We start from the raw sequence: 26,736 nt of genomic DNA on the forward strand, positions 1-26,736 counted from the left end.
TAGGCCTAGGTATTGAATCGATGATTTCTCTCTACCGATCTTATATCCTGAATATATTTCCTTATATGACATCCAATGTAAGTGTTAATATATACATCCTAGTATAATATTATAAACATAAATATTTTACTGAGAGAGTTAATATTGTGCCTGTTTGTGGAGACAGATGGACTGTAATTGGCCGGGTAGGTGTCATGGTTACATCCAAATTCTACCTGTATTTATAGCTACAATATACAATGCTGTTCGCATACGTATACACTCTGAGTCAATCCGACCTAGGCTGGACTCGATGAAAACGTATTTGTCTCACACAGAGAGAGAGAGAGAGAGAGTTTCCTCATTTGTCTCAGAGAGAGAGAGAGAGAGAGGGAGAGTTTTCTACAGCAACGGAATACGTACAAGAATGCGATGCAGTTTCTGGTAATTACATTGCGATGCAAGCAAGAAGATGACAAATACTAAAGCAGGCAAGATGGGCTGAAAAAGTAGATTGGAAAATTGTAAGATTGGCTGGATCTACCGTAGGTATTGTGACATGCAGCTCTCCTTCTGGAATAATCCCTAAGGCGTAAATAGAAACAGTTCCAATATATATATATATATATATATATATATATATATATATATATATATATATATATATATATATATATATATATATCAATTGCACTAAATTGAAAACTGTTATGAGTATCTTTAATGTGTCCTTAATTATTGTCCGTTTTTGGAGGCTTTCTCTGCCTGACTTTGACAGGTTTCTAAGTTGAAAACAATATATTTTGTACAACATGTGTTTTTGGTCTGTCGTTTTGCAGTTAAACTAGGATTTACTTTGGAATAATAATAAAAATAATAATAATAATAATAATAATAATAATAGTAAAATTAATAATAGTTAATACTACTATTTTCCTTCATGTATCTCTTGATACCACCGTTGCCCCTACTGTTTACCCTTTTATGTTTCCTTTCTCTTACTCTCAGAAGACTTCCTAGAAGGCGGTGGCTTAACGGGTCAATCGGGAGGTAAAATGCCCTATTTTTGGACTCATCGGTAGGTGGGTGAGCACGGATGATGAAATGAGTTAAAAAAAACAAAAAATAAAATGGAAAATCAAAACATTAAAACAACTTAAAAGAACTAAAACTATATCCGACTCTGATTATGAGCAATGTGGCGAGGAATCCTTTCCTGGCTTCACGGTCATCAAATCAAAAGACGAATCTAGACCACTTGCTGCACTATCGCCATTTATAGTCGAGAAAAAGACTATTCTTGGATTAGTCGGCAAGCCCAAAAGTGTCAAAAAACTAAATTCGGGTGGCCTACTTGTACAGTGCGGGCGTAAAACACATACTGAAAATATTCACAAAATTAAAACGTTTCACGATATTCCAGTAACCTATTTTGCTCACTGTTCACTTAATACATCAAAAGGAGTCATTTGTTCTCGTGACTTAGCTGCAGAAATCATCGAGGGGATGAAAAATGAATGTGTCACTGCAGTCCGTAAAATTCGTATCAAACGAAACAACAATCTGCAGGACACCAACACCATTATATTCATCTTTAACAAACCAACAGTACCTAAAGTGGTCAAAGTTGGATTCCTACAAGTTAAGGTTGAAATATACATACCAAATCCACCCCGATGCTACAAATGTCAAAAATCGGCCATCATGAAGACCGATGCTCCAGAAGCGAACTATGTGGCCGATGCGGAGACCCTTCTCATCGGGAATCCGAGGGCAAAGCTACTCCTCATTGCGCCAACTGCGGAAATTAACACCATGCTAATTCAAAGGAATGTGACACCTGGAAACAGGAGAAGGAAATACATCCAACATCCCCCTCTCCAGAGGCCAGGAAGCTTGTACAAGCTAGAACATCCCTCCCCGGCCAGTCCTCCCCCTGCGGATCCGGGGTTGTATAATTGGCCCGACGTGCCTCGCTACGTGTCGTAAAAGGCGACTAAGTAGAGGCAACCTGTTTGCCGTGGGTTGCGTCCCGTGTCGGGGGAGGAAAGGATCCTGGTAGTTGAGCAGAGTCTTTCCATGCAATACACTACTTTGGCCTCTACTTCTCTTAGACGGGTGGTCGGGATGGGCCCGGTTCCGACAAATCGGCTGGTCACGCCGAGCCCTAGGAAGTCTTTATTGACTCTCTCACCTTCTTTATCTTTCTCCTTGTATCTCTCTTGATACCACCGTTGCCCCTATATTCTATTCCTTTTTCTTTCCCTTTTCCAAGTCTTAGAAGACTTCCTAGAAGGCGGTGGCTTAACGGGTCAATCGTGTTGTAATTTTACCGACCCTAGCAATTGGCGACTTCAGGGTCAATCAAAGGTAATTTTATCAACTGGGTATGGCATCTGTGTATCCCTGGCACTTGAAAAGTGTCCCCTTGTTGGGCTCCTTTGTGGGTGGGGAGCACGGAGGCTGAATTTTAATTAAGCCAAGATGGAAAATCAAAAAAATCAAAATAAGCGTACTAAAACGGGAACTGGCTCAGATGATGAACCATGTAGTGTGGAATCCTTTCCTCGCTTCATGGTCATCCAATCAAAAGATGAAACCAAATCCCTATCCGCACTATCGCCATTTATCATCGAAAAGACTATACTTGGATTAGTTGGCAAACCAAAAAGTATTAAAAAGATCAAATCAGGTGGTCTGCTAGTGGAGAGCGAAAGTAAAGCACATACATCCCAGTAACTTGTTTCGCACACACATCTCTAAATACATGAAAAGGCGTCATTCGTTGCCGTGACTTGGCTGGAGTCAGCGACAATGAAATCGTAGAGGGGATGAAAAGTGAAGGTGTCACTGCAGTTCGTAGGATTTGTATCGAACGAAACAACAATCTGCAGGACACCAACACCATTATACTCACCTTCAACAAACCTACGGTACCAAAAGTTGTCAAAGTTGGGTTCCTACAAGTTAAGGTTGAGATATACATACCAAATCCCCTCCGATGCTACAAATGTCAAAAATACGGTCATCATGAATACCGCTGATCCAGAAACCAAGTATGTGGACGATGTGGAGACCCTTCTCATCGTGAATCTGAGTGCAAAACCACTCCGCATTGCGTCAACTGCGGAAAGGAACACCATGCAAATTCAAAAGATTGCGATACATGGAAACAGGAGAAGAAAATCAAAGGGGTGAAATACACATCCAACATCCCATATCCAGAGGCCGGGAAGCTTGTACAAGCTAGAACATCACTCCCCGGCCCATCCTTCTCAACTATAGTGAAGAGCAACCAAAAAGCAACGAAAGACGCCTAAACCCAAGCAGACCCACCTGAATCCCCTTCCGTCTCGAACATTCCGCATTACAAACCCCAGAAAAACTCAACATCGACGCAAACAACATTCAACAATGCTCCACCACCAAGATCACCAAACAGTCAAAAAAAGTCGACAACAAATAGGCAACAAAAAGGGTCTGATGACCCAATAAAACTGCAAAATAGGTTTGGAGACTTTGAGGATATGGATGCAGAAGAATCTGCTCCAGATCCTCAAGGTGGCTCAAGACCTAACAACAAAAAATATACCCCGTACTTCCTCCAGATAAATAACCAAACAGATTGCCTCCGCGAAAGGTCTAACCTAGCTCCAGAATCTTCAATATAAACTTGTAATGAAATACACCATCATACAATGGAACTGTAGAGGACTTAAAGCCAACTACTATGATATTCTTCTGCTTTTAAATGAACATGATCCTGCAGGACTATGTCTTCAGGAAACATTTTTGAAAGATACGGATAACGTCACACTTAAAAAATACTCCCTGTTTAACAACTACTCTCATAGTGTTGACAGGGCCTCAGGAGGAGTCTCTGTTATTGTGAACAACAGAGCCCCTCATAGCGTCATCCCTTTAAACACAAATTTACAAGCCATTGCTGTGAGCGTCACTCTACATCGGGTGATTACCTTTTGTTCTATTTACATACCACCAAACACCAACCTAGTACCAAACGATTTAGACAACCTTGTTCAACAACTCTCTGCACCCTTTGTTTTACTCGGGGATTTTAATGCCCATAACATTTTATGGGGTTCAAATCAAATAAGTGACAGAGGTCGCAAAATAGAAGACTTCATTTCCAGACACGATTTGTGTCTATATAATACCAAATCACCGACATATTTACACCCAGGAACGGGTATATACAAATCTATCGATTTGACAATTTGTTCCCCATTGCTGCTTTTGGACTATGAATGGAAGGTCGCTGAAGACCTTCACAGCAGTGATCACTTTCCAATCTCTCTTAACAATACCAACATTACAATTGACGAAGCAGTTCCACATTGGAATTTAAAGAAGGCCGACTGGGCCAAATTTGAAACAAATTTCTGGTCTGTATTGTTTATTACCTGTTTTTTTTAGTAGATGTATCTTTTCTCTTAGTTCAAAGATTACTTTGCCACTTGGTATGGTGGGTATGATTTTGGGTTTGAAGACAACTTTACACTTGTTTATAGCTATTTTGGTGGGATGGTTGTCTGGGTGGGTATCTAATCGAATGGAGTATCGAAGGAACAGTTCTTGCCTACATAATTTTAAGGGTAGTTTTCCTGTTAGTGTTTGTAGTTCTTCTAATGATGTGGAAGGGAGTGTTCCTGTGAATAATAGTGAGGCTTTTCTCTGGATAGTGTCAAGTTTTTGTAGTACAGGTTGCTTAGCCGAGTTATATGCTTGGCAACCGTAATCCAGTTTTGATCTAATTAGGGTTTAAAACTTCGTGAGGAGGCTTTCCTGGTTGGATTTCCAGTCAATCCCTGTGATGTTCCTTAGTAAATTGAGATGTTTGTTACAATTCTGGGTGAGTTGTTCAATGTGCTGTTTCCATGTGAGGTGGTTGTCAAAGAACATTCCAAGGAATTTTACTACTGTTGATTTTGCATATAGAAGTTTGGATAGACTAGCTTGTTATTTCGTTTAGGGGTGAATATGATTGCCACAGTTTTTTCATGAGATATTTTGAAACCCCATTTGTCCGCCCATCTCCCTATGTTGTCTAGGCTCTGCTGGATTTCTTTAACTACTGTTTTATTGGCAGTATTTCCATTCATCCATATGCTACTATCATCTGCAAATTGTGATAAGTTTATTTTTTTGGAGGCTGCATTGAGGTCAAGGTCGTTTACCATTAGGTTAAATAGTAGGGGACTTATTACACTGCCTTGCGGTGTTCCATTTTCAAGTGAAAGTTTTTCTGAATGGGCACTGCCTATTTTTGTGGCAATTTTCAGGCCTGTGAGGAAATCGCCAATACAGTTGAACAGGCGTCCAGCTATTCCAAATTGGTTTAATTTGACCATTAGTCCATTGGTCCATACTAGGTCGAACGCTTTTTCTAGCTTTATAAAAACCGCTAGAGGTTGCGATCGGTTTTCCTATGTGCGTCAAAAGCGAGTTTAATGTCTGTTTCCAGTCTGAGAAGTTGGTCAGTGGTGGACCGTTTGTTCCGAAAGCCACATTGATTTATGGAGAGTACGTTATTTGTTTCTAAGTGGTATTTTAACCTATTTGCGATTATTGTCTCCATTATTTTGCAAATATTGTTTGTACGGGTGATGGGTCGGTACGAGTATATGTTGTTGGGATCTTTATCTAGCTTGGGGATTGGTATTAATATGGCCTGTTTCCATTTGGTGGGTAGTTGGCCTTTATCCCATATCCTTTTAAAGAGTTTGATTATAGCTGTTGTTATATTGATAGGTAGTTTATTATAGATAATGTATCCTAACTGATCCTTACCAGGGGATGTTTCGTTTTTGGATCGTAGGGCTATCACCCATTCATGTACTGTGATGTCGCTATTAAAGTGAGATTATTTTGTTCCTTGGTTGTGAAACATTTGAGTTTTGGTTTCATCCATTAGTTGTTAGTCTTCTTGAAAGTTTCTGGTGTGGTTATTGTTGCTACTCATGTTCGAAAAATTCTTCGGTAGGAGGTTTGTATTATCTTTATTTGTTATGGCATTTTTAATTTTTGGGGCTGAGGTAGTTGTTTTCCCTTTTATGGCTTTTATCTTGTCCCATATTTGTTTTGAGTTTGATTTTAGACTCAGTTTAGAGCAAAAGGTTTGCCATAGATTAATTTAACAGTTTGTATAGTTTGTTTTAGTGCTTTTTCTTTATCTTTATATTGCTGGAAGTAGATAGAATTTTTGGTGCGTTTATATTTATTTAAGGCCCTTTTTGGTCTTTATGTGCTATAGTGCACTATTTAGTCCACCATGGTACAGGGTGTTTATTTTGGATATTAGTTGTCTTTGGGATGCATCGGTTAGCTGCTACTATAATTGTGTCTATTATGTTATCATAATACATGTCAATATTTGGGCTTTCTAAGTTATCTGGATTTACTCTAGCTAGTAATAATTGGAATTGGTCCCAGTCTGCATGTTGTTACCTCCATTTAGTGTTGAATTTTTGTTTGAATATTGATTGTGATGGGGAAATGGTCACTTCCTAACGTATCTTCTTGGTCCACCCACCAATTTGTGATTTGAGCCAATTTTGGGGTAGTAATGGTTAGGTCTATGGCTTAGAGAGTGCCATCCTCAGGGTTTAATCTAGTGTTCGACCCGTCATTTAAGATGACCAGATTGTTATCATGTTTAAACCATTTTCTCTTTGATCTTTCTTTTTTACCTCCCCATAATTCACTGTGTGCGTTGAAGTCGCCACAGATAATTAGATTGTTTTTGTTATTAGTGATTGTCCTTAGTGAGATTACGTTGGTAGGGCATAAGGTATCCCCTGGGTCGTATGCATTTATTATTTGAATGTTTGTGGTTCCTATATTTATCATTACTGACATTATTTCGATGCTATTCTTGATGTTTACGTTTGGGGGTACTTCGATTATTTCATAGTAGATTAGTGTATCTATCAAATAAATTGCTAGTCCACCCCCTTCTGCCCCTTGGGTTTGTTTTTAAAGATTCCCTGGGTATAGCCTTGTAATTTGGGCAGGCGTCTGTGTTCATGTGTTATAAGGGTTTCCTGATAATGATAATTGTCAATTTTATTATTATGTTGTTTTATTTCCTGTTTTGAGTTAACCTTACTTGTGGGGGAGGTTGTTGTTTTGTCGTTTTAGCGGGCCCTTGCCTTTACTTAAGTATGTGTTTTAGGGGTTTTGGGTTGTTTGGGGTCTTTGGGTTGCCTTATAAGTGATGCTGCTGGGTAGTTTTTTAGTGTCTAATTCATTGGATTTGTTCCCATAGGTTGGTGGTTCCCTTGGTGTTATTATCCCAGATGGTCCAGGAGTTTGGCTTGAGTGTATAGTTTCTTTCCTAATGTTTTGATTTATTGTTTTTTTTTTTTTTTTGCTTGATTTCCTGTTATTGGTTTGTTTGCATGTTTCTCGGATTGGTTATTTCATTTTTGGTGAATTTAGGGATGCTGGTTATGGTTATGTGGTATAATTGTAGGGAATTTAAGGTAAGTAGGTTACTGTCGAATTTATTTGTTAGGTTTGGAAGAGTGGTGTCTATATCTTCATTTGTGTGTGGTTTTTCTGCTTCCTTGAACATGATTGGTGATAGTATTGGCATTGTATTTCTATTGTTCCCTGGAGTGTAGTTTTGTATTTCTAGTAGTTTTTATTGGTGGAGTGGTGGGTGTTAGTTATGTCTGCTGGTTTGTGGTTTGTTTGGTCTGTGTTTGTCACCAGAATATGGAGTCCCAGTGTGATGTTGGATGAATTAAGTTTACTATGGTTGGTACGACGTGTGTTAATCTTCCTTTTTTACATGCTTTATTGGTGCTGTTTGGAGTTGTGATAAATCCATTATTTTTACTGATTTGTTGATAGAGTTGTTTGGTGGCTTGTGTGTTTGCGTGTTTGGATTGAATATAGCCATTGTTTTTGACCTAGTTTGCATTCTTCTACTTAAACTGCGTCTAGCATTGAATGATGACATATCTTTTGTTTTTGTCCTAACGCCCAGTCCGCTCCTCCGCTCCAAATCTCTCCTTTGTTCCTTTGTTTTCTGTTACGTGTTCCTATCGTTTCTTTGTTTGAGAGTTCCTTTGTTCTGTGCACTTCCTTTGTTCACGGCTTGGCGGGTTGCTAATCGTTTCCTCTTCTTAGTATTATTTCTTTGCTCTTGTTTTCCTATTCCATTCTTCTATGTTAATTGGTGATGGTGGTGGTCACACTCAGTAGAACTTTAAAAATTATACACCAAGAAGGTTTTACACAGTAAATAAATCAAGCAAATTGAGAGATGATGTAACATTCTAGAAACAGTCTCCATCATACTTGGAAAGCGTACTAAAGATTGTAATACAATCCCATTTCCTGAGTTAAGTATTTCTGCCCACTGTGACATAATTTAAAGACGTGAAAGGAATATACCAAAAAAACACATTTAAAAAAACGAAACAACGAAATATAATCTCTTAGAAGTCCTACCGATATTTAGTCGTTCACATGGAGATTCCATCTAACACTTCTTATTTACTGCATTCAATATGTAGTTGCGTCTACCTGTATACCTTTTAGTCTTTCCTTTCTCTATACCGCTTCTCCTATTCTCCTCAACATATTTTAATTTCAAGATATTATCGACAGACATTTGGATTAAAAAGCGCGTGTTTTAATCGCTAAGCAGTTTATGTAATCGGGAAAGGTTGTACAGGAAGACTTTTAGATTCTAAATCGATACATTTGCATTATTCTAAAACGGACCAAACTTGTAGCTTTTAGAGTAAAACTAAGTAATGTAAATCAGTAGTTCTGCATATAGTCCGAGACCTGCGCCCAGTTTATTTTATTGGGGAAGCATGTTCATAAAGAAAACTGAAAATTATATTTATATTCTTCAATTTCGGTAACATTATACCTGTCCTTGCGACATGTGTGCAAGATATTATTCTTATATGTTAATGTGCGTTGCTGTTTTCATCTTCTTTCTGACGATATTCCATACTAATGTAGGATTCAGCAGTTATCATTTGTTGTAGTTTCAACAATGTCGATTTGATGTAAATAATGCAAAAAGGTGTGGAATCACAAGATATAAAAAACAGTGGTACTATGATTACGGGTAAATAACAGAGATAATAACCTAAATGATGCATCAAAGAAGACGAAAGATAGATAATATGCATACATAAGTTACAAAGCAGACGTAGGCGATTCATAAGTGTAATTATTTGTGTTGCTTATCTTATTCCTTTTCAGTGACGACATCAAAGTTTGATTCCCATGCAAACAGATAGAGACACAATAGCAGCCTCTGTAGCTTTAAAACATGCATTTTCAAAATAATCCAATACCTAAATTAAACTGCCTGTAGTCCACTGTTACACAATGCATAACCTATTCAACATTGTAACCATGACTGATAGGAGAGAGTTGTTGACCCTTCTATATACACAGGCTTTTAAGTGTCCCTAGCAAAATTGTACATTAAACTTTATAATTTTAATAACAATTAATATATTTTATATCTTCCGGTAAACAAAAATAGCTATATAGTGTAGATTTGTAGGATTTGAGAAATTCATATTGTCAACAAATGTAGCTATATCTTGTAGCTATGTAATGTTTGAATTATTCATATTTTTTGTTGTATTGGCAACAGTTATTCTTGTTATAGCGTTAACGTTTTCTTCTCATGATTGAATAAGATAGAAAAGCTTAAAATATCAAAATAAACTAAAACTAAATTGCAATGTCATAATGTTCGTCTTTACTTTTCTTTTTCACAATGAGTAATGCCACTATATACAGAACTTAAAACAGTAACATTACTTTAGCTACAGTAATGATGGTATTTATGAAATTATATATAATTTTGCGTTTTTTGATAAGACAAATCCCATAATAAAGCGGTTACATCAGTAGTAAATGTCATATAGCTAAAGGTTGTTTTTTCTTTCATATAAACTATGTCATTATTTTGAATTTTAGAACAAGGAAGAAAGGATTAAAGAAAATATGTTGGATTCTGCTTGGACAAGTTCATATAAAATAACACGAAGGAAAACAGCGGACGGTCAATTCATATTTATCATATATTTACTGCAGATTTGTTTTTGAGATTCATATGTTCTATGTTCACAAAATATTGGAAGGGATGGTATCAAAACAGCACTGCTTACAGTGGAAATAACCCTAGAGGTCCCCGAGTTGCCAAGTGGTTGAAATCCCTCATCGTTACGGATCACCATCTCACCTCTGTCTGCTTGGCTTCGAGTCTCAGGTTCGGCCAATGTGGGTATCTGAGAAAGCTTGTCAATAGCTTCTCGTTGGTCGGTGGCTCTTTTCGGGATTTTCCCGAGTTCTACCTCCACCATTTATACTGGCCAGAATGTATAGTCTATCTGGTGCCGAAAATGGCGTTATTGCTCTACAACTTTATAACCCTAAACACAAACATGCCTGGTATAGAATATATAGTGAAATGACGTTTTTCCAGTTCTGAAACTAAAATGTAATTATGTGAGTACCTTGTTTTAGTATTTGTGATCGGTCAATGTAGGTACAATATGAAATAATGTCACATTCATAACATATCAACGTTTTTGGAATAAAAGATTATGAATTCATATGCCTTTATCTCCTTATGTCGGCAACTGGCTTCGTCTAATTGTGCAACTAACTACTGTGTATTTACAGCGAGCAGAGCAGGAAGAGGCCCAGTAGCATTGGGAATGAGAGGGCATTGCAGCAACAAACAAAAAAAAATTGAAGATTTCTTTTGGTCTCTTTTGTGAAATTTATTTGAATCTTGGTTAATATTTATATTTAAATATTTTTGCTCCCTTTCTTAGACGCACGGAAAGATTGATAGACAAGTATGTGATTTAGGTTCGCTGTTTTACCTTTAATGTAACTCAAATGACTGATTAGTCCCTTTAGACTTTTCGTGTAACATGGGGATTTATCGATTTTGTACAGGCTGCAGATAAAGCTGGCTGTTGTAGTTTGTACCAGGAGATAGGTATATCTGACAAGATAGAAAGGTATGTGCCTAGTAGTATTTGAAAGCCAGATCTCGTTATATCTTTGAAGCGCATAATCATGACCGGAGGGGGAGATAGAAGAACATTGAGTTCCGGTCAGGTTTAGAAAATTATTTACGCTATTGTCTACATATTTTAGCTCATGTCTAAATCATGTTTAGTACTTTTCAAGATTCAAAAATGTGATACATATAAATGAACACGTATACCTTGTGATACGATACGTCTTTGGAGTAACTTGATATACCTTGTCACACTCACGGTGAAAAATTGTTTCCTGTGACGGCGTGTGACACGCATGATAAAGTACGGTCTAAGGTATACCTATTTCAACAATCGTCAACATTAAGGTATAAAGAAAAAGCAATTGACATTATAGTGCATATTAGATCCGTCGCTCGTAGGCAGGTGATTATATATACACATACACACATGCACGTGTTTATGAATACCCAAGCAGCTGCCACGTCCTGCAGGTAACAAAATAATCATCATTACGGGACGCGCGTTCGGACCAAAAGTATAATCTCCAAATCGGATCTCTTTGAAAACAGGTACGGTATGTTTTTTTCTCTCGAAATATGACTTAGATCAGCTGATACACAAAGGTTTTCCATAGAGGTTTGGTACAGTATATCAACGGCAGTCGTGTGACCCATCCACAAAGAGATTATCCACTCTCCTCTACTTAGCGAAGATGATTAACATTGATTGCTGGAAGGTGGTTTGACATTGACAGCTGGATAAATGAGAGGTCTCGACCAGAACCAATTTATACCTCATGATATCCCAAAGAGACTCCTACAGCATGATGGCAAGGATAAGACCCGTATTCCCGACAGCAGGAATGTTAAGTCATGTCCCACTCACCCCGTCCCTTCCCTGACAGAGAAATATAGCTGTCAAACGTGGACACTGCCTGTCAGGAAAACAGAAGTTTTCCCCAGATTTGACTACAAGATGACATCTGCCCATATAGTGTCAGAGGTACATTGTTTCACCGTGTATGCTTGTTTTTAGGTAGGCATAAAACTCACCCTGTTTTATGCCGTTATATGTTTTGACCTGATTACAAACTTTCTTGTTGGATTTGTAATATTATGATCTATTTTAGTCTGATGACATAGGCATTTTGATTTTTTGTTAGGGGTGGTTATGGGAATATAAAACTCATAATTTGCTTGTGCAATATTGTTGTATGTTTAAAATTGTTTTTAATTTATTCGTTGATTTAAAAAAAATTATTGCAAAGAGTATTTAAAGCCGTCTTTTGCTCGATATCATTTATTCTAACAAGCCGTCATATTTATGTACGCCGTCTGCGCTAATCAGTAAACTTAGGTAAGATTCATGTTTTGGTGGGTTTTACCAACTGACTGCGTTGGTTATCGCACTAAATGTCGTGGAAACCTGACCTTTTTGGTATATGGATTAATACGGATTATAACTGTAAGATTTAAATAATAATATTAGTGCATTCAATTTCATGTTCAGGAAGAAATATCGATTAGGCCTGTCAGAATAATTTATTTTATCATTGTTCTCCCTCTGAAAATGAACGAAGATTGCTAAACGTAGTTTTATTCCTTGAAGGAAAGACCGTGTCACTTTTGCATTATCCTATACGATAGCTAAATACGCACTGTTTGTACAATTTGAAAAAAATTACTGTTAATATGACACTTACTGTAATGAGTGATGTCCAATATTATTATGTACTTATAAAGTTGCGCATTTACTGGGTACAAATGTAGTTTTACTGATTGTAAATATTTGCAAACTAGATAACCGTGTACAAGATGGTCAGTGAGGCAAGAAACCTATTCAATAGTTGTTTACATCTCTGCTTAAAACGACTGTCTGGTGAGTTTACATCTGTGAATTCTTTTCTCATTATATATATATATATATATATATATATATATATATATATATATATATATATATATATATATATATATATATATATATATATAACGATAGAAAAGAGCCTACTTTTAAGAGTATTCATTGTAATTCGCTACAAAACGCATTGTAGCGCATTACCAAAAAGGACGTTTCTATTTGTTTAAAAGACATATTGTGGGACATGGTCGAGTTAATCCAGTTGAAGGTAAGGTCAAAGATATATCTAGATCCCCTATGAGTAAAAAGCAACTAATGCGATTTTTGGGTATGACTGGATATTATTTGACAGTTTGTTCCATTATTGCCGATCTTCTTACCAATTTATTGAGTAAGAAGACCAACTTTCAATGGTCTGACAAATGTCAGAAGGCTTTCGATAAATTAAAGGCCATACTTAAATGTGTAATAGATCTTTCAGTTTCCGATTTCATTCGCTTAACATTTATGCTAATGCAAGAGATGTAGTGGTTGGTGGCGTATTAAGTCAGGGAGATAAAAATGGCGTTTGTTATCCAGGGTGCTATTTCACAAAAATTTAAACAAGCTACAGAGAAATTATTCTACTATCGAGGTTGAGTGTTTGGCTATAATTGTGGCTTTACAGCACTTTCAAGTGTATATTAATTCTGCAAGAATAAAATATTGCCCTTTGGCAAATATAAATTAATGGCAGATGCATTTCTATGTTGTTTTATTGGCATATATTTTTGTAAATTCATTAAAGATCTTTCTCTGTAATTTCATTATTATCATTTGTGTCATTAATTAATATGGAAAAAGAAATTTTTATCGCATATATCTTTCTTTTCCTCATGGGGGAACACACGCACACACGCACACACACACACACATATATATATATATATATATATATATATATATATATATATATATATATATATATATATATATATATATATATATATATATATATGTAACTCCTGGTACATGATTTTGTTTTTCATTGATTATCTATAGCTGGATTTCGTAGGTGCATAGGTCATATTTTAAGATATTAAAGCACGTAAACTTTCATTGGATTATTGGATTTGCAAATAGATGCTTATCTATATGCTGACAGTTACAATTAATAAAATTATTAGTAAACATATTTACGAGATTCGGCCATTTTCCCAACGGTAACATTGGTCAGGAGGTATCTTAGAAGAATAAACTTAATTGCCATTCGAATGGTTCGGTCACATGATTAGTATTCTGATATATTAGACTGAATAGTAAGATCTCTCACTTGAGACATATTGCTATATATAGTCGTAATAGAGTCTAGAATGTGTATTCAATTCACATTTAAGGGGAGAAACGAGGAGTATTCATTTAGGAGCCATTTGTATTGTGTTCTTGTTGCAACATCATTTCGGTATACATATTTTATTTTGTTTTCAGATATCATTTGAGAGGAAGAATATCTGTTTTTATTGTATATTTCAAACATAAATTTCTCTTCGATCTGCAGTATTATTTTAGAAACTATTGAGAATTATTTAAAGTAGTGTTGGGCAACATCATTTTGACAATGTCATTACCATTTGCAAACCAGAATACTTCCGGTTCCTAAATTTATAGTGAACGTATTATTTTGGACCGGAATATAACTTTTCAGGATTATTTTGGAATTACTTCAAAATAAAGAAAGTTCCTTTAAAGTTTATCATAACTTCGACAATTAAATTATTTGTTAAGTTTTACCTACCTTGTTCTATTACTTAGTTTATAACCACAAAGAAGTAATACTTTTTTTTGTGATCCTGCCAACCGGCTTTGAATTTAAATGACGTTGTATGTGATACTTTTACATAATGCTTGAAAGGATTGCAAACATAGTAAGACTGACAAAAGTTCAATAATCAGCATGTTTATTATACTTTAGGAAGCTACATACGTATTATACTGAAGGTCTCAGACTCAAATGAGACGAAGTATCCTATGGTATTTTAGTAACTTTAGTCGGACATGGTGTTTACGAGAGTATCCAGATGCATTGACCCCAGATTCTGGATTCATTTTACTTCAGTGTGACTGAGATGAGACCTAATTTACTCCATGTACGTGTTAATGTTATACTTCCATATTACAGACACTTAAAAGATACTTGTGTCGTTCAAACTGTTAGACAACAAACAAACCTTGGCTAACAAATCTCTGCAAATTCCAACTCAAGGAGTTAAATTGTGAGCTGGTCCAAACTGCTATGACGTTTATTTTTACACCATGAGATACCGTAGGATTTTAACAACCCTTGTGAAAGAAACATATACCAGTTAGCAGCTGTTTGTTGTTTTTCGTTTTCCTATGGCAATAAAATCAAATTACTTTATCTAATACATATAGAATAACGAATATCTTAATGAGTCAGAAAATAGATGGAAGAAAGATAAATTTAATCTAAGATCTTCCAAAATGCGAGAATGTTGACATTTTGCACTAGGTACTATCTATATGCCAATAAAAGAGATTGTGTTGCATTAGTTCCAAAAACTAAAAATAAAAAATGGCGAATAACAGTCTTTACTTATTAAAACACATGTCAATATCCTGTCACCTTGCCCCATCGCTAACAGTTAGTAGAGAATGGATTTCCACTCTGTTTACTGTATGCATCAACCCCCACAACCATTGCTTAAATGCCACTAATACAGAGTGCCTAAACTTAGGAAAAAAGTAACCATTTTCTGCAATACTAGATTTTACTTATGTCGTTTCAAACATGCTGCCACACAGTCATTAAATTCAATGTATTCTGACAACTGATGGTGTTAAGTTGATTCTAAATGAAAATATTGCCGATACATTAGTATGGCTGCCATCCAATGGTCATCTTGATCATTTTATTTTCCCTACGGATTGTTTTATCGACATGCCGTTCCACTAAAAGACTTTTTATGGTGTTTATTTTCTTGCATTATGTCCACCATGGTTGGACGTTTTACAAATTGTGATATCAACATTTCTCTTGAGCCTAGAGACTATAATATTTTAAAGCTGTACAGGTCATGGACTAGAGAAGCTCATGGCATTACAAGTTGTTCATTGTACGTTGTAGTCGGTCAGTTAGCAATGCTAACGTTATTGCTACTTATCCTAAACTACTTTGCTAATTATATTGAAGCTTTACACATGCGCATTCATCTCTAAGACTAGTTCGCCCTAGATGAAAATGGTGCTACTCAGACATCCAATAATGACACTGCAGAGGCCATTATGAACAAATCATGTTATATATACTTCACCTATATAGATGATCATATCAACATGGCTTTTTGTATAACAGTCTATTTTCGAAATATAAATCGTGCTCATATAAAATACAATATCTATGCCACATCAGCCATCTTCAAATTCTGTTTGCTATTTGCCATTGAACGGAAAGTCACAATACTTAGGTGTTTTCTCCAGAGAACATTTCATGCTCGGTTGTTCTTCCTAAATGAAAATCGTACCTCAAAGTCTTCCAGGATGGATAGCACAGCATCCATCTAGGAAATATTTTTATTGCTATTTCTTCTAAACATGAATTCATATGAGAATGTTGTTTTTTACCGAAAGACTTAGCAAGGTGTCTAGTGTATCTTTTATAACGATGGTGCCGATCTGACATATAGTATGGGCTCCATTGCATCCAACTTCAATTCTTGTTTTTGTTACTTTAACTAACCGTAGTGTCATATTGTTTTAGTTTTTGATGTAAATGTAGGAGATATGGCCTTAGATATAGCCATTAAGATATCAATCCTGAACGTAGTCTACTCCTCCTAAATGGAAAGTCATATCGACATTGGGTTTCCACCTGATGCTGTTGTTGTTGTTATATGATTTAACGCCAAAGTTAAGCACACTATAGGCTATACATGGCGGCCTGTATTAATGGTGGAGAAAGAACCCGGGAAAACCCCACAAAGAACCACCGACCCACGAGAAGCTACTGGCAAGTTTTCTCGCATACCCACATTGGCCAAATCTGAGATTCGAACCCGTGCAGACAGAGGTGAGATGGCAGTGACGGAAAGCGCTTTAGACCACTCGGCCACTCGGGGCCTCCGGGTTTCCACCTAAAGACTTATTCTGGTGCTTAGGTGACGATCTGATGCCAAGTATCTTTTAGTGCTGAGCCTCTTTCTTTGATGGTCATATCGCCTTGGAAGTTTTGAAGAAGGAGTAATTAAGATTTCTAGTTTGTCGCAAAATCAAATTTCATTTCTGGCATCGAATATGTCTAGCATGTCATTTAGTTGGAAACTAACTTAGTCTTTCTAAACAGAAAGGCACATAAACATGGTGATTTAACAAGAGAATTCAATATGAGGTCTAATCAATCCGTCATAAAAAGAAACCATCTGTTCTTGGATTCATGCAAATTCTCGTGGGTTACCGGAGCATAGATCCCGTTTAATGACTCTTGTTACTAAAATAGATTTTATGATATATAGTTAGTATTAAAAACAAATTGTGCTGCCAAATATATGGTCATCTTGAAAATTCTGTCATCATTATTCCTTTATAAGGGATGGTCATGTGTACATCTGCTTTTCACATAAACACGTCCCTGTATATATTCTTGGTTCTGAATGAACATGATGCCTATTTGACCTCCCAGATTTTATATAGCACTCAAAACTAATCCAGATTAAATAGTCATTCCACGCTGTATATGCAAGATATTTCTCTTTTTTGGAATATGTAGTTCTTTCTGGATTAAACAGTTGATGATCAAGCATCTAATATGGCTTACGTATTTGCCATCCTGAAAGTATTCATAAGGCTACATCTACGGAACGGGCGTTCATTTTGTCATTGTTACTGTTTCACAATATCTGAACATATCGAATTGTAACAAAAATGAGTATTTTTATTATGGCACAATATTCAGTTCAAAAAAAAATCTTATGTATATTCTTCTTCTCTGAACAGTGGCATTGAGACAGGGTTTTCATAAACAAAACCATCTTCTTGCAATATTTCCGTGATTCAGAGTTAAAATGATGCATATCAGATCTCCGAAATATCCTCTGTTTCTGAGAAGGTTAGAAACCTAGACCTAAGTGAGTCAAGTCAAAGGTTGTTGTTTACATTTTATTTTTAACTGAGTTCATGGATATAGAATCTTGTATATGTAGAAGTGAAATTAAAGAGACTTTGTATCTAGTTGCGTACCAATACAATGTTGCAAGGCTGTACTCTAGAACTGATTTTAACGTCAATAGTCTTGACTTGTGATTTTGCCTGTGCTCACCACCTTATTTAACAACCCCACTCAACATTTTTTACATTTGATGATTTAAGACGTTCGATTGAAAAAAGTGTGGATTTCTTCTATTTCATCTTTGAAAAATTAGCTGTTTTTCAAAACTATAATTATAGCTGATATGACATAATCTTCGCTAACTTTGGTGTATCATTCTTGTTGACTAATAGGCAGTGTGAATGCTCACAAGAATTTTGAAACATGTTTTCAAGAAGATCACAAAATAGCTGCAGTAGTAAAAAAAAGAATCTCTTTGAACTAAAAAAGATATTAGGGTCTTGTAATAACTTAAAAGAAATTAGAACAGATAATTGGATACAGATTCAAGTATCATTATATTTTGCTTTGAATAATAGAAAGAAAACATATCAGTAACCTGTATTTAAAACGTAACAATCATTCACAACTTTGATTTTTTTTCCTCCATGGTGCACCAATATTACTTTCTATCACAAGTTCGTATTTAATGGCTCAATGTATTCGTAGGTTCATGTATGGTATAACTATTCTGTATATAACTGGAATTAATGAAGACGTTCCACTGCACTCTCAAATAAGATTTTAGAATTGTTACCAGAGCAACATAAGGTTATGATTGCGCCACATATATATTTATCTTATTATAAAAGCAAAATAATTTTCAGCACAGATGTGATAATTCCCTGGGATGGTGTATGGACTTCCTCTTTACAAGTGAATGGGACACACTGCCCCAATACGTCTAGGCCTAGCTGTATACTAATTGCATTTTGTCAAAGGCATACCATGCAAAGGATTCTCAGTGCATGCATTCGGAGACCCTAGTTTATTACTTCAAAGTGTATTTCTGTCTCAGTTTCATCCTTGTGTGTAAATTAAAGCCTTTGTACATTTTGATATTATCCCATAACAATTAAAGCTTTAACATGATGTTAGTATTCCAAATGAAGTCCCAACTTTGAACCGGTTTTCAAACGTTAAAAATCTCCATTTGATTAACCGTCACATTCTATCAGATTCTAATTACCCCATTTCTCATCTGCCCATGCACCATTTTAATTCTTTAACTAAAAATGGAGTCGCCATCAGTTTTAATTTGTAAAATATCCCGAGGGCATATATAACGCTCAATGTTTTTTAAAACTATTTTCACAACGATGTAACCGTCTAGCCTAGTTTTTATTTTGGAAAAGCCTATGACGCATTTGACCCTCCATTAAGTATTATTTTCACAAACTCTAGGCCTCACGCCTTCCAAAACTCAAACAACAGAACAGCGAAACACTAAAGCACCAATTGTACAAATTTCAACAGAGCACATGTATCATGAATAAGTACAACAGTGGTGCTAAGTATAAGAGTTGAAACTGGTTCACTTACAAGTGATGATAACTTCCGGTTCAACATCACATTTAATGGATTGTTCTCAAAGTACTGTCGCTTGACTAAATTCCGGAGATGCTAGAGTAGCAAACTCAATAGCATAACCAATAGGGTTTGTGTCAGCAATGTACCTAAACCAATCAGTGCAACGTCTTGGCCGACAACAAGAACAAAATGGGTCCTGTTCCTAAGTAATTGAACGGAGTGGAATATATTGATATGACGTTACACAACTGAGATATGTTATATGTTTAATCTGTAACCGTTACCGAGATTGTGGTCGTGTACCGTGCAATGACGCATACACTGTACTGTTATTTGCATTCATCTAATATGATGCATCAAATCATACGGTTGTACGAGACGTAGAATATGATATGTGAAATTTAATACATTCTTCATACATGTTTTACCTATTTACATAAATGCCAGAGAATGTATGATAAGGAGGGCATATGGATATGCTACTAAGTCAGAAAGCAGATAGAATACCAGGTCGGTGGGTAGGTTAATAGGTACAGTACAGATAATGAGGTAAGTAGGTGATTAGCAATGAAAATAGACAAGTTGATATATTAGTTGGTTGAATAGTTGGAAGGGGAATAGAGATAAAGCAAGTGATATTCTCCAGATTGTCTGGGGACTCTTGACAAATCTGGCACATTTCCTTTGTGAGATCTAAAGTTATATTGACATTTCATGGTGCTCTGACTGGTTTGTGTATAAAAGAGCTCAAATACCAGACCACTAGGTTTAGTGTAAGAAAGCAGTTTCAGATTTGTTTCAACATATGAAATCCTTAAAACTCTGTGTTCCCTGGCACTGCGTTTATTTCACTCTATTGTTCGTTAAACCAAAAATCCAAATTTAAATGGTATAGTGTGCAGACAATGCAATTGTTCATCCCAGCCGTCAAGAGGTTATTCCTTGGTCTCTGCTTATAGAACAAGACTGTCTAGTAGTTTGACATTGGCATTTGTATTTGTTTATAAATTCAAAATGAATACAGTAGTACAAATTTAGAAGGCTAATTTTATCACGCGGTAATATTATGTTTCGTTATTATGACTTACGAAAACGACTTAAAATTGGTCATTTCGTTGTGTTGACTATGAAACGTTTAACCTATATTTAACCTTAACAACTGAGTTCCAATGTCTGCAGGATATTTATATTCTTGGTTCACATTTTATTCGGTTACCGCTTTACAATAGGTGGGTCCGGGAATTTGTCCTTTTTTTATAAGGGATGGCCTCATACGTGCCGATGCTGTACTCGCTCATTTTTACATCCCTTAGATTTCTCTCTTACTGTATGCTGGAATGACTACGAACATTTTACACATAAAAGCTTAATGAAGATGCAAAAAATAAGACATTCTAATATTTTGGAAGGTTTTATTGACAATGATAGGATCAAGTGTACACACATATATAAGCGAAAGGACAACGGTGCATTTTGATTAATTATACCTAGCGTCATATGCAAATACTTCCTTCAGTTGCCCTGATCTCTTGATGAATGTTTTCTCCAAATTTTGCATGTGCTAGAACGATCTTTTTTGCATAATAAATCATTTGGTCGTTGACACATTATTTTTATGTATTATGACCTATTACTATAACATGAAGAACTCTCCATATATATCATACTCCTACAATGTCATTGTTTGTTCTAATAAAACGTGTGTATTACCTGAAAAGATAATTTATACAATATAACAAAGACTTTAATTAAGCAGAGATGACAAATCTGACGTTTATCCTTTCCACGCAATTCGGTTCTCTCAGAAATAATCGCAATTACTCTTAGAAGAAATTGATACTCGTGTACCAAAACCTACAATAAAATTTCCCAACTTGGTTCAGTCACCATTGGTTGTAATATTTTAATGATAAATGTAAAGCGGCTCTTGATTAGACCAATTAAAAATGGAACAATTTTGGTAACATCCACGACCAATTTTTTTTTTCAACTGAGAGATAGGAGTGTCCATGTAGGAATACTAAGCAATACAACGCCTTATACTGCAGGTATTTAAGATACGATTCCTGTTCTTTTTGTTTTATCAGGTAACGACTTCTCTTGCCGCCCAGTGAATCATGAAAGTGCTATCATTTTGGTCCATAGAGTATTGTGGTAGGTCATTGTGAGAGGTTAATACAAATAGTTTGATGTATACTTTCTATAAATCTTCCTGTATATTTTCCACGTGGCTCATATAACATTCTATAAATATGAAACGCCGTTTACTAAGTTTTTTTTTATATGTTAATTATATTCATATAGTGTATGTTTTTCTTCTTGAACTTGGCTCTGATATGAAAAGATATAAGCTGAGCACTTATTGTAGCACATTACGCAACAGTATATACGAGTCTGATTTACTGATCTTACCTAAAAAAAAATATTATTTACCTTTAAAATATACTTATTAAGAAAATGTGTGAGTCTCGTTTCATCTCTTAGTCATTATAAATCCCGCAAACGCATCATTCATGCATTCCCAGTTATGCTTGGTTACATCATACATTTTATATATGAAAGATGTTTAAAAACTGAATCTTGACATAATAAAAAGTAAAATACCAACCGCAAAATTAAACAATTGAAATTCGCGTGAGATATTTGATGATCACTGTCAATGCGCGACATATCAATGCATATATGATATTAGCTTAAGGTGCAGACTGAGAAAAAGGTTAAGTCTGATCTTATTGAATGGCATCGTTATTTCATACGTTGTGTTCGTTTAGAAATGTTTATAAATATTCCGGCTTTAAATGTAAACAACATCAAAACATATACATTAATCCAAGCATTCGGAAAATCTCAATATTGTTAGGTGCTTTAAACTATTTTTGTAATAGTCAAAATTATTTATTGGGTTGGTAGGAACATAAAGAAGCAGTTAGGAAACTGGAATCAACTTTTTAGGGCAAGTCATGTTATTTTAAATCGCTCTTAAACTTCAGCCAATTGACTCATAATGAAAACACAGCGAAGTATTTCGACTGTAAAACAACTGACAGCAACTGTGCTTTAAATACATATCACACCACGGCCAAGGAAAGTACATCACAGGGCATTCCTCGCAGTGAGAATTTACATCATAGTTAAATCATATTTCACATTTCATGCAATTAATGACCGGAACACCCCTTGCCAGTGAATTGGTTCAAAACATGGCTGGGAGCAGTAGTATTGTATCCATCGCCTCGGATTACAGTGTGACTGTTAAACAAAACAGTAAATGTTTTGTAATTAATCACATTGGCGACTGGGGCAAAGAAAAGCTTTTAAAATTGCCTCTATTGTTGACATCTTTAATAAATGGACAAGAGCTTTGATGATATACGAAGTTAAGTATCAAAGCTCTACCGAAGAGGATGACAAGCGATTTGGAACTCTGATACGCATTGATAAATTAAGCTCAGAAACTGAACTACAGAGTAAAGATTTACATATGTTTACCGCGTTGTTAACTAACAAGCTCTTAGTATTATTTTAATTCATTAAAATATAATTGGTTTGTGAATAAATTAAAGCAACAATAACTCCTGTCCTTATTGTGTCTGTGTAATCCTGCCACCTCATGTCGGTAATAAATGATACTTCATGTAGCATTTTTACTTGATGTGAGAAAGGGTTACAAACAGTAATTTTGTAAATGATGTAATGTTTCAAGTGACCCTTTTACATAATGTTTGAAGGGGGGGGGGATAAATACTAATTTTGTAAAAATGCTGAATAATCAACATTTTACAAGTACTTTAGGAAGCTTCGTACCTATAAGGTGTAGGTTTCCAGACTTAAGTGTGACGAAATATCTCGTTATGTCTGAGTAAATTCTGATGTCGGGTTTTGATGTTTGCGAGAGTAGCCATTTTCATCGATCCATAGTTCATACAGCACTCTTGATGTAGCACTTACGTACAGATAGCTAAAAGGGAGGAACATGTACTTAATTATGGCTAAAATGAGACCCAATTTATTTCATCTAAACGATAGCCGATACACTAGTATACCCCGACGATAACACACACACACATACACACACAAACATATATATATATATATATATATATATATATATATATATATATATATATATATATATATATATATATATATATATATATATTAAAGTATTGAATGTCAAAGCATGATTATAACTTATTAGAGTCTCTTTCTTTGGGAAATATATCAGCAGAGCAGGTTTTTACTGGGCTGTTTCTAATGAAGAAAACATAATATGAAAGATACATAAGAAAAGGATTAAAATGTAAGACCATGCAAATGTAAAATTCAAAATCAACTGGGCTGAAGTCACATGGAACTGGCCCGAGCCCATTTCAACGTTGTCATCATCAGCGGGTCAGCAATGGTTGACCATAAGGGGCTTGCGCAATTCGTATGCCATTTAGATCAGTAAAGGTTACCGGTGCATCGTAGGGGGGAGGGACACATCCAACTACGTTGACAGGATCGCGTTCACCAGATCTTGCAATGAGAACGACTCTTCGGGCAGACTTCCATATTCCCATAACTGCAAAGATCGCAGAGCTAATACTCATGATTCCAGTCATAACAGCAACGATTGTGACCCTGACGTCGACTGTGGCGCCGACTGTATAGTAATAACTATACATGGCCAAATTTCGGTTCAGAACGCAGGCTATGACAAATACTGGCAAAATGATGAGGAACCACATTGTACTAAGTATGGGGTTGTAGTGGACCTGTAATTATAAAAAATGCAAGAACCTCAAAATATGCAAAAGCAATAAATCTGGTCCAACTTAATGCCGAGGACAAATTAAATTGTGTGCGACTAAACACACCAATAGTTCTTATTGAAACAATTGTGAAAAGTGGACTGTAGTAATTAACGTCAACGTGAATTAGACAGGTGGTCTACTTTTGTTACGAAGGGCCTCATTGTAATGATATAGACCATTCCATCGGATTTCGCAATTGTTTTAATACGATTTTGAGTAGGACGTGATGGTTCCTTTTTTCAACATTTTTACCAATTCGTGATACCAAAATCTTGATTCATTGAGAATAAATATTTAAAATCATAAAACCTATTGAAAAGCAATCTTTGGTTCACATGACTCGTTGCTTCAAATTGTAGCTACATCAACTGTGTTGTTCCTTATTTTCCTTTTAATGCGTTTGTGTGTATGAACGAAAATAACATAACACAATACATTTGTAAATATGTCGCTAATTTAACATATGCCACTCCTTGAGTCATGATATTTTATAATAAATGAATTCGTTTAATAAAAGGAAAAGCAAATTACTAAAGTCCGATTGCTTAGCGTTATATTTTTTGTATCAAATCGGCACGCTAGTCTGAAAGCAATGGTTACATAAGAACACTTTAAGGTATGTCGCAAAAATGATTTCTTTTTAATAATTAGCATACTTTTCTAGTTTTCTCATTAAAATTAGAATATTATACTGATTTTATACTCTTTTAACGAGATTTAAACGGTCATGAATAAAATTGTTTTTGCTGGAATTGTCTGAACTTTTTAACAATATTTTCACCTAATTCATTAATAATTTTAATCTAATCTTGCATATTATTCGTGTAATTAAAATTCTAAATATTGTACCGAAAAGGATCGGTTTTAAATATAGTTTTAAGCATATACTATTTAGTATAAGTTTTATTTTGATACTTTAATACCACATACTTCCATAGGTGTCACACAATGCATGGTGTTGAAGCGAATATATACCAGAATAAAAGTAAGAGCCGGTTCGTACGACAAAGCTGACTTTCATTATCACCTATTCCTTTTCATGTAGCAAATAATGTTTTTCATTATTTTGGTTTTTCTTGTCATAGAAGAGATCATTAAAAGGAACTGAAATGCTGACCCTCCTTTCAAAATTACGTCATAAAAACCCAGGATCGATCACGTGTGCAATAAAGATTTAAATATAAAAATTCTGAAATGTGTTAATAACCTACAGAATGACATGAGTAGACACAATATGATAAATATGAATTCATTCGAATATCACGCGTAATAAGTTTATGAACAATAGCTTTTAAGACATCGTCTATTGGGGAGTCTTGAATAAAACATTCTCTGATAAAAAAAAAAAATTCAGATATAATAGACCAGACTTGTGGTGCATTAGACAATTCGGCATACAATATACCGAACGGCAAACACGGATGTTCCTCTCTAATGGGTTTGCAAAATGCTAGTTTTCGATTCTTTAGATTCATTTCTTTGAATCTATTAACATATAAATAAAACTGTCGTGTATGTCTCTTTGTTCACTAATTTTACGTACACTAGAATGAACATTAAAAATTAACGACAGCGATGGTCAGAACAATTTTACATCCACCTAATTTAGTGCCATTCGTAAAGCTGCTCATCTCTACGTTCATGTTTCGCTCATAGAATGAACTACAAATAACTTCATAGATTCTCATCCTTATGAAAAGTTCCTTATGTGCCATTGAAATTATTTTTGTATTTTGACAGTATAGCTGCGGGGCTTTCAAGGAAACATCTGGCTTTCAAGGAAAGTGGTGTATAAACTACTACTACTTCTACTACTACAACTAACACTACAACTACTACTATTACTACTACTACTACTACTACTAATAATAATAAATATATTAACGAAAGTAGGTCACACAATAGGATTAGAGATCAGATTATTCCACAAACAGTTAATGTTGTCTCATTGAGGAAATGGGTGGACCGTAACGGGTAGGCAAGATTGTATCGTTACGGCCATATTCTCCATATGAATACAGCATTTTACCGTTCCTGTGCTCTCCAAGTCGGTCCAGCCGTCCCAGATTGGACTCGTGTGAAAGCATATGAAGGGACTCTACGTAATGCACGTTATAAATATATATATATATATATATATATATATATATATATATATATATATATATATATATATATATATATATATATATATATATATATATATATGTGTGTGTGTGTGTGTGTGTGTGTGTGTGTGTGTGCGCGAGTGTTTTCTTAAACATCCTAATACTTACAAGAATAATAACCAGGTCCTGGAAATTGCATTTCGATGCAACCCAGAAGATGATGAACAAAATTACAGGTATGATGGCCTGAAATAAAAGATTCACAACGTTCAATACTAATTGGAATTCTCGATAGCATC

General features: G+C 35.3%; 2 protein-coding genes across 2 annotated transcripts in view; one reads left to right on the top strand and one right to left on the bottom strand.

Annotated features, from left to right (window-relative positions):
• Nucleotides 1-26,736, top strand: part of LOC149801114 (uncharacterized) — a 226,401-nt gene that overhangs the window by 39,226 nt on the left and 160,439 nt on the right. The window lies entirely within an intron of this gene.
• LOC149801115 (uncharacterized) overlaps nucleotides 20,926-26,736 on the bottom strand; it is a 31,280-nt gene continuing 25,469 nt past the window's right edge. Inside the window, exons 4-5 of the mRNA XM_089955142.1 lie at nucleotides 26,606-26,683; nucleotides 20,926-24,290 (exon numbers count right to left, since the gene is read on the bottom strand). Coding sequence (XP_089811268.1) covers nucleotides 23,919-24,290; nucleotides 26,606-26,683 — 450 coding nt within the window. The 3' untranslated portion in view covers nucleotides 20,926-23,918. The remainder of the gene's footprint in view (nucleotides 24,291-26,605; nucleotides 26,684-26,736) is intronic.

This window comes from Sinohyriopsis cumingii, chromosome 4 (assembly GCF_028554795.1).
Source record: "Sinohyriopsis cumingii isolate HCF-2022 chromosome 4, ASM2855479v2, whole genome shotgun sequence".
Lineage (NCBI taxonomy): Eukaryota > Metazoa > Mollusca > Bivalvia > Unionida > Unionidae > Sinohyriopsis > Sinohyriopsis cumingii.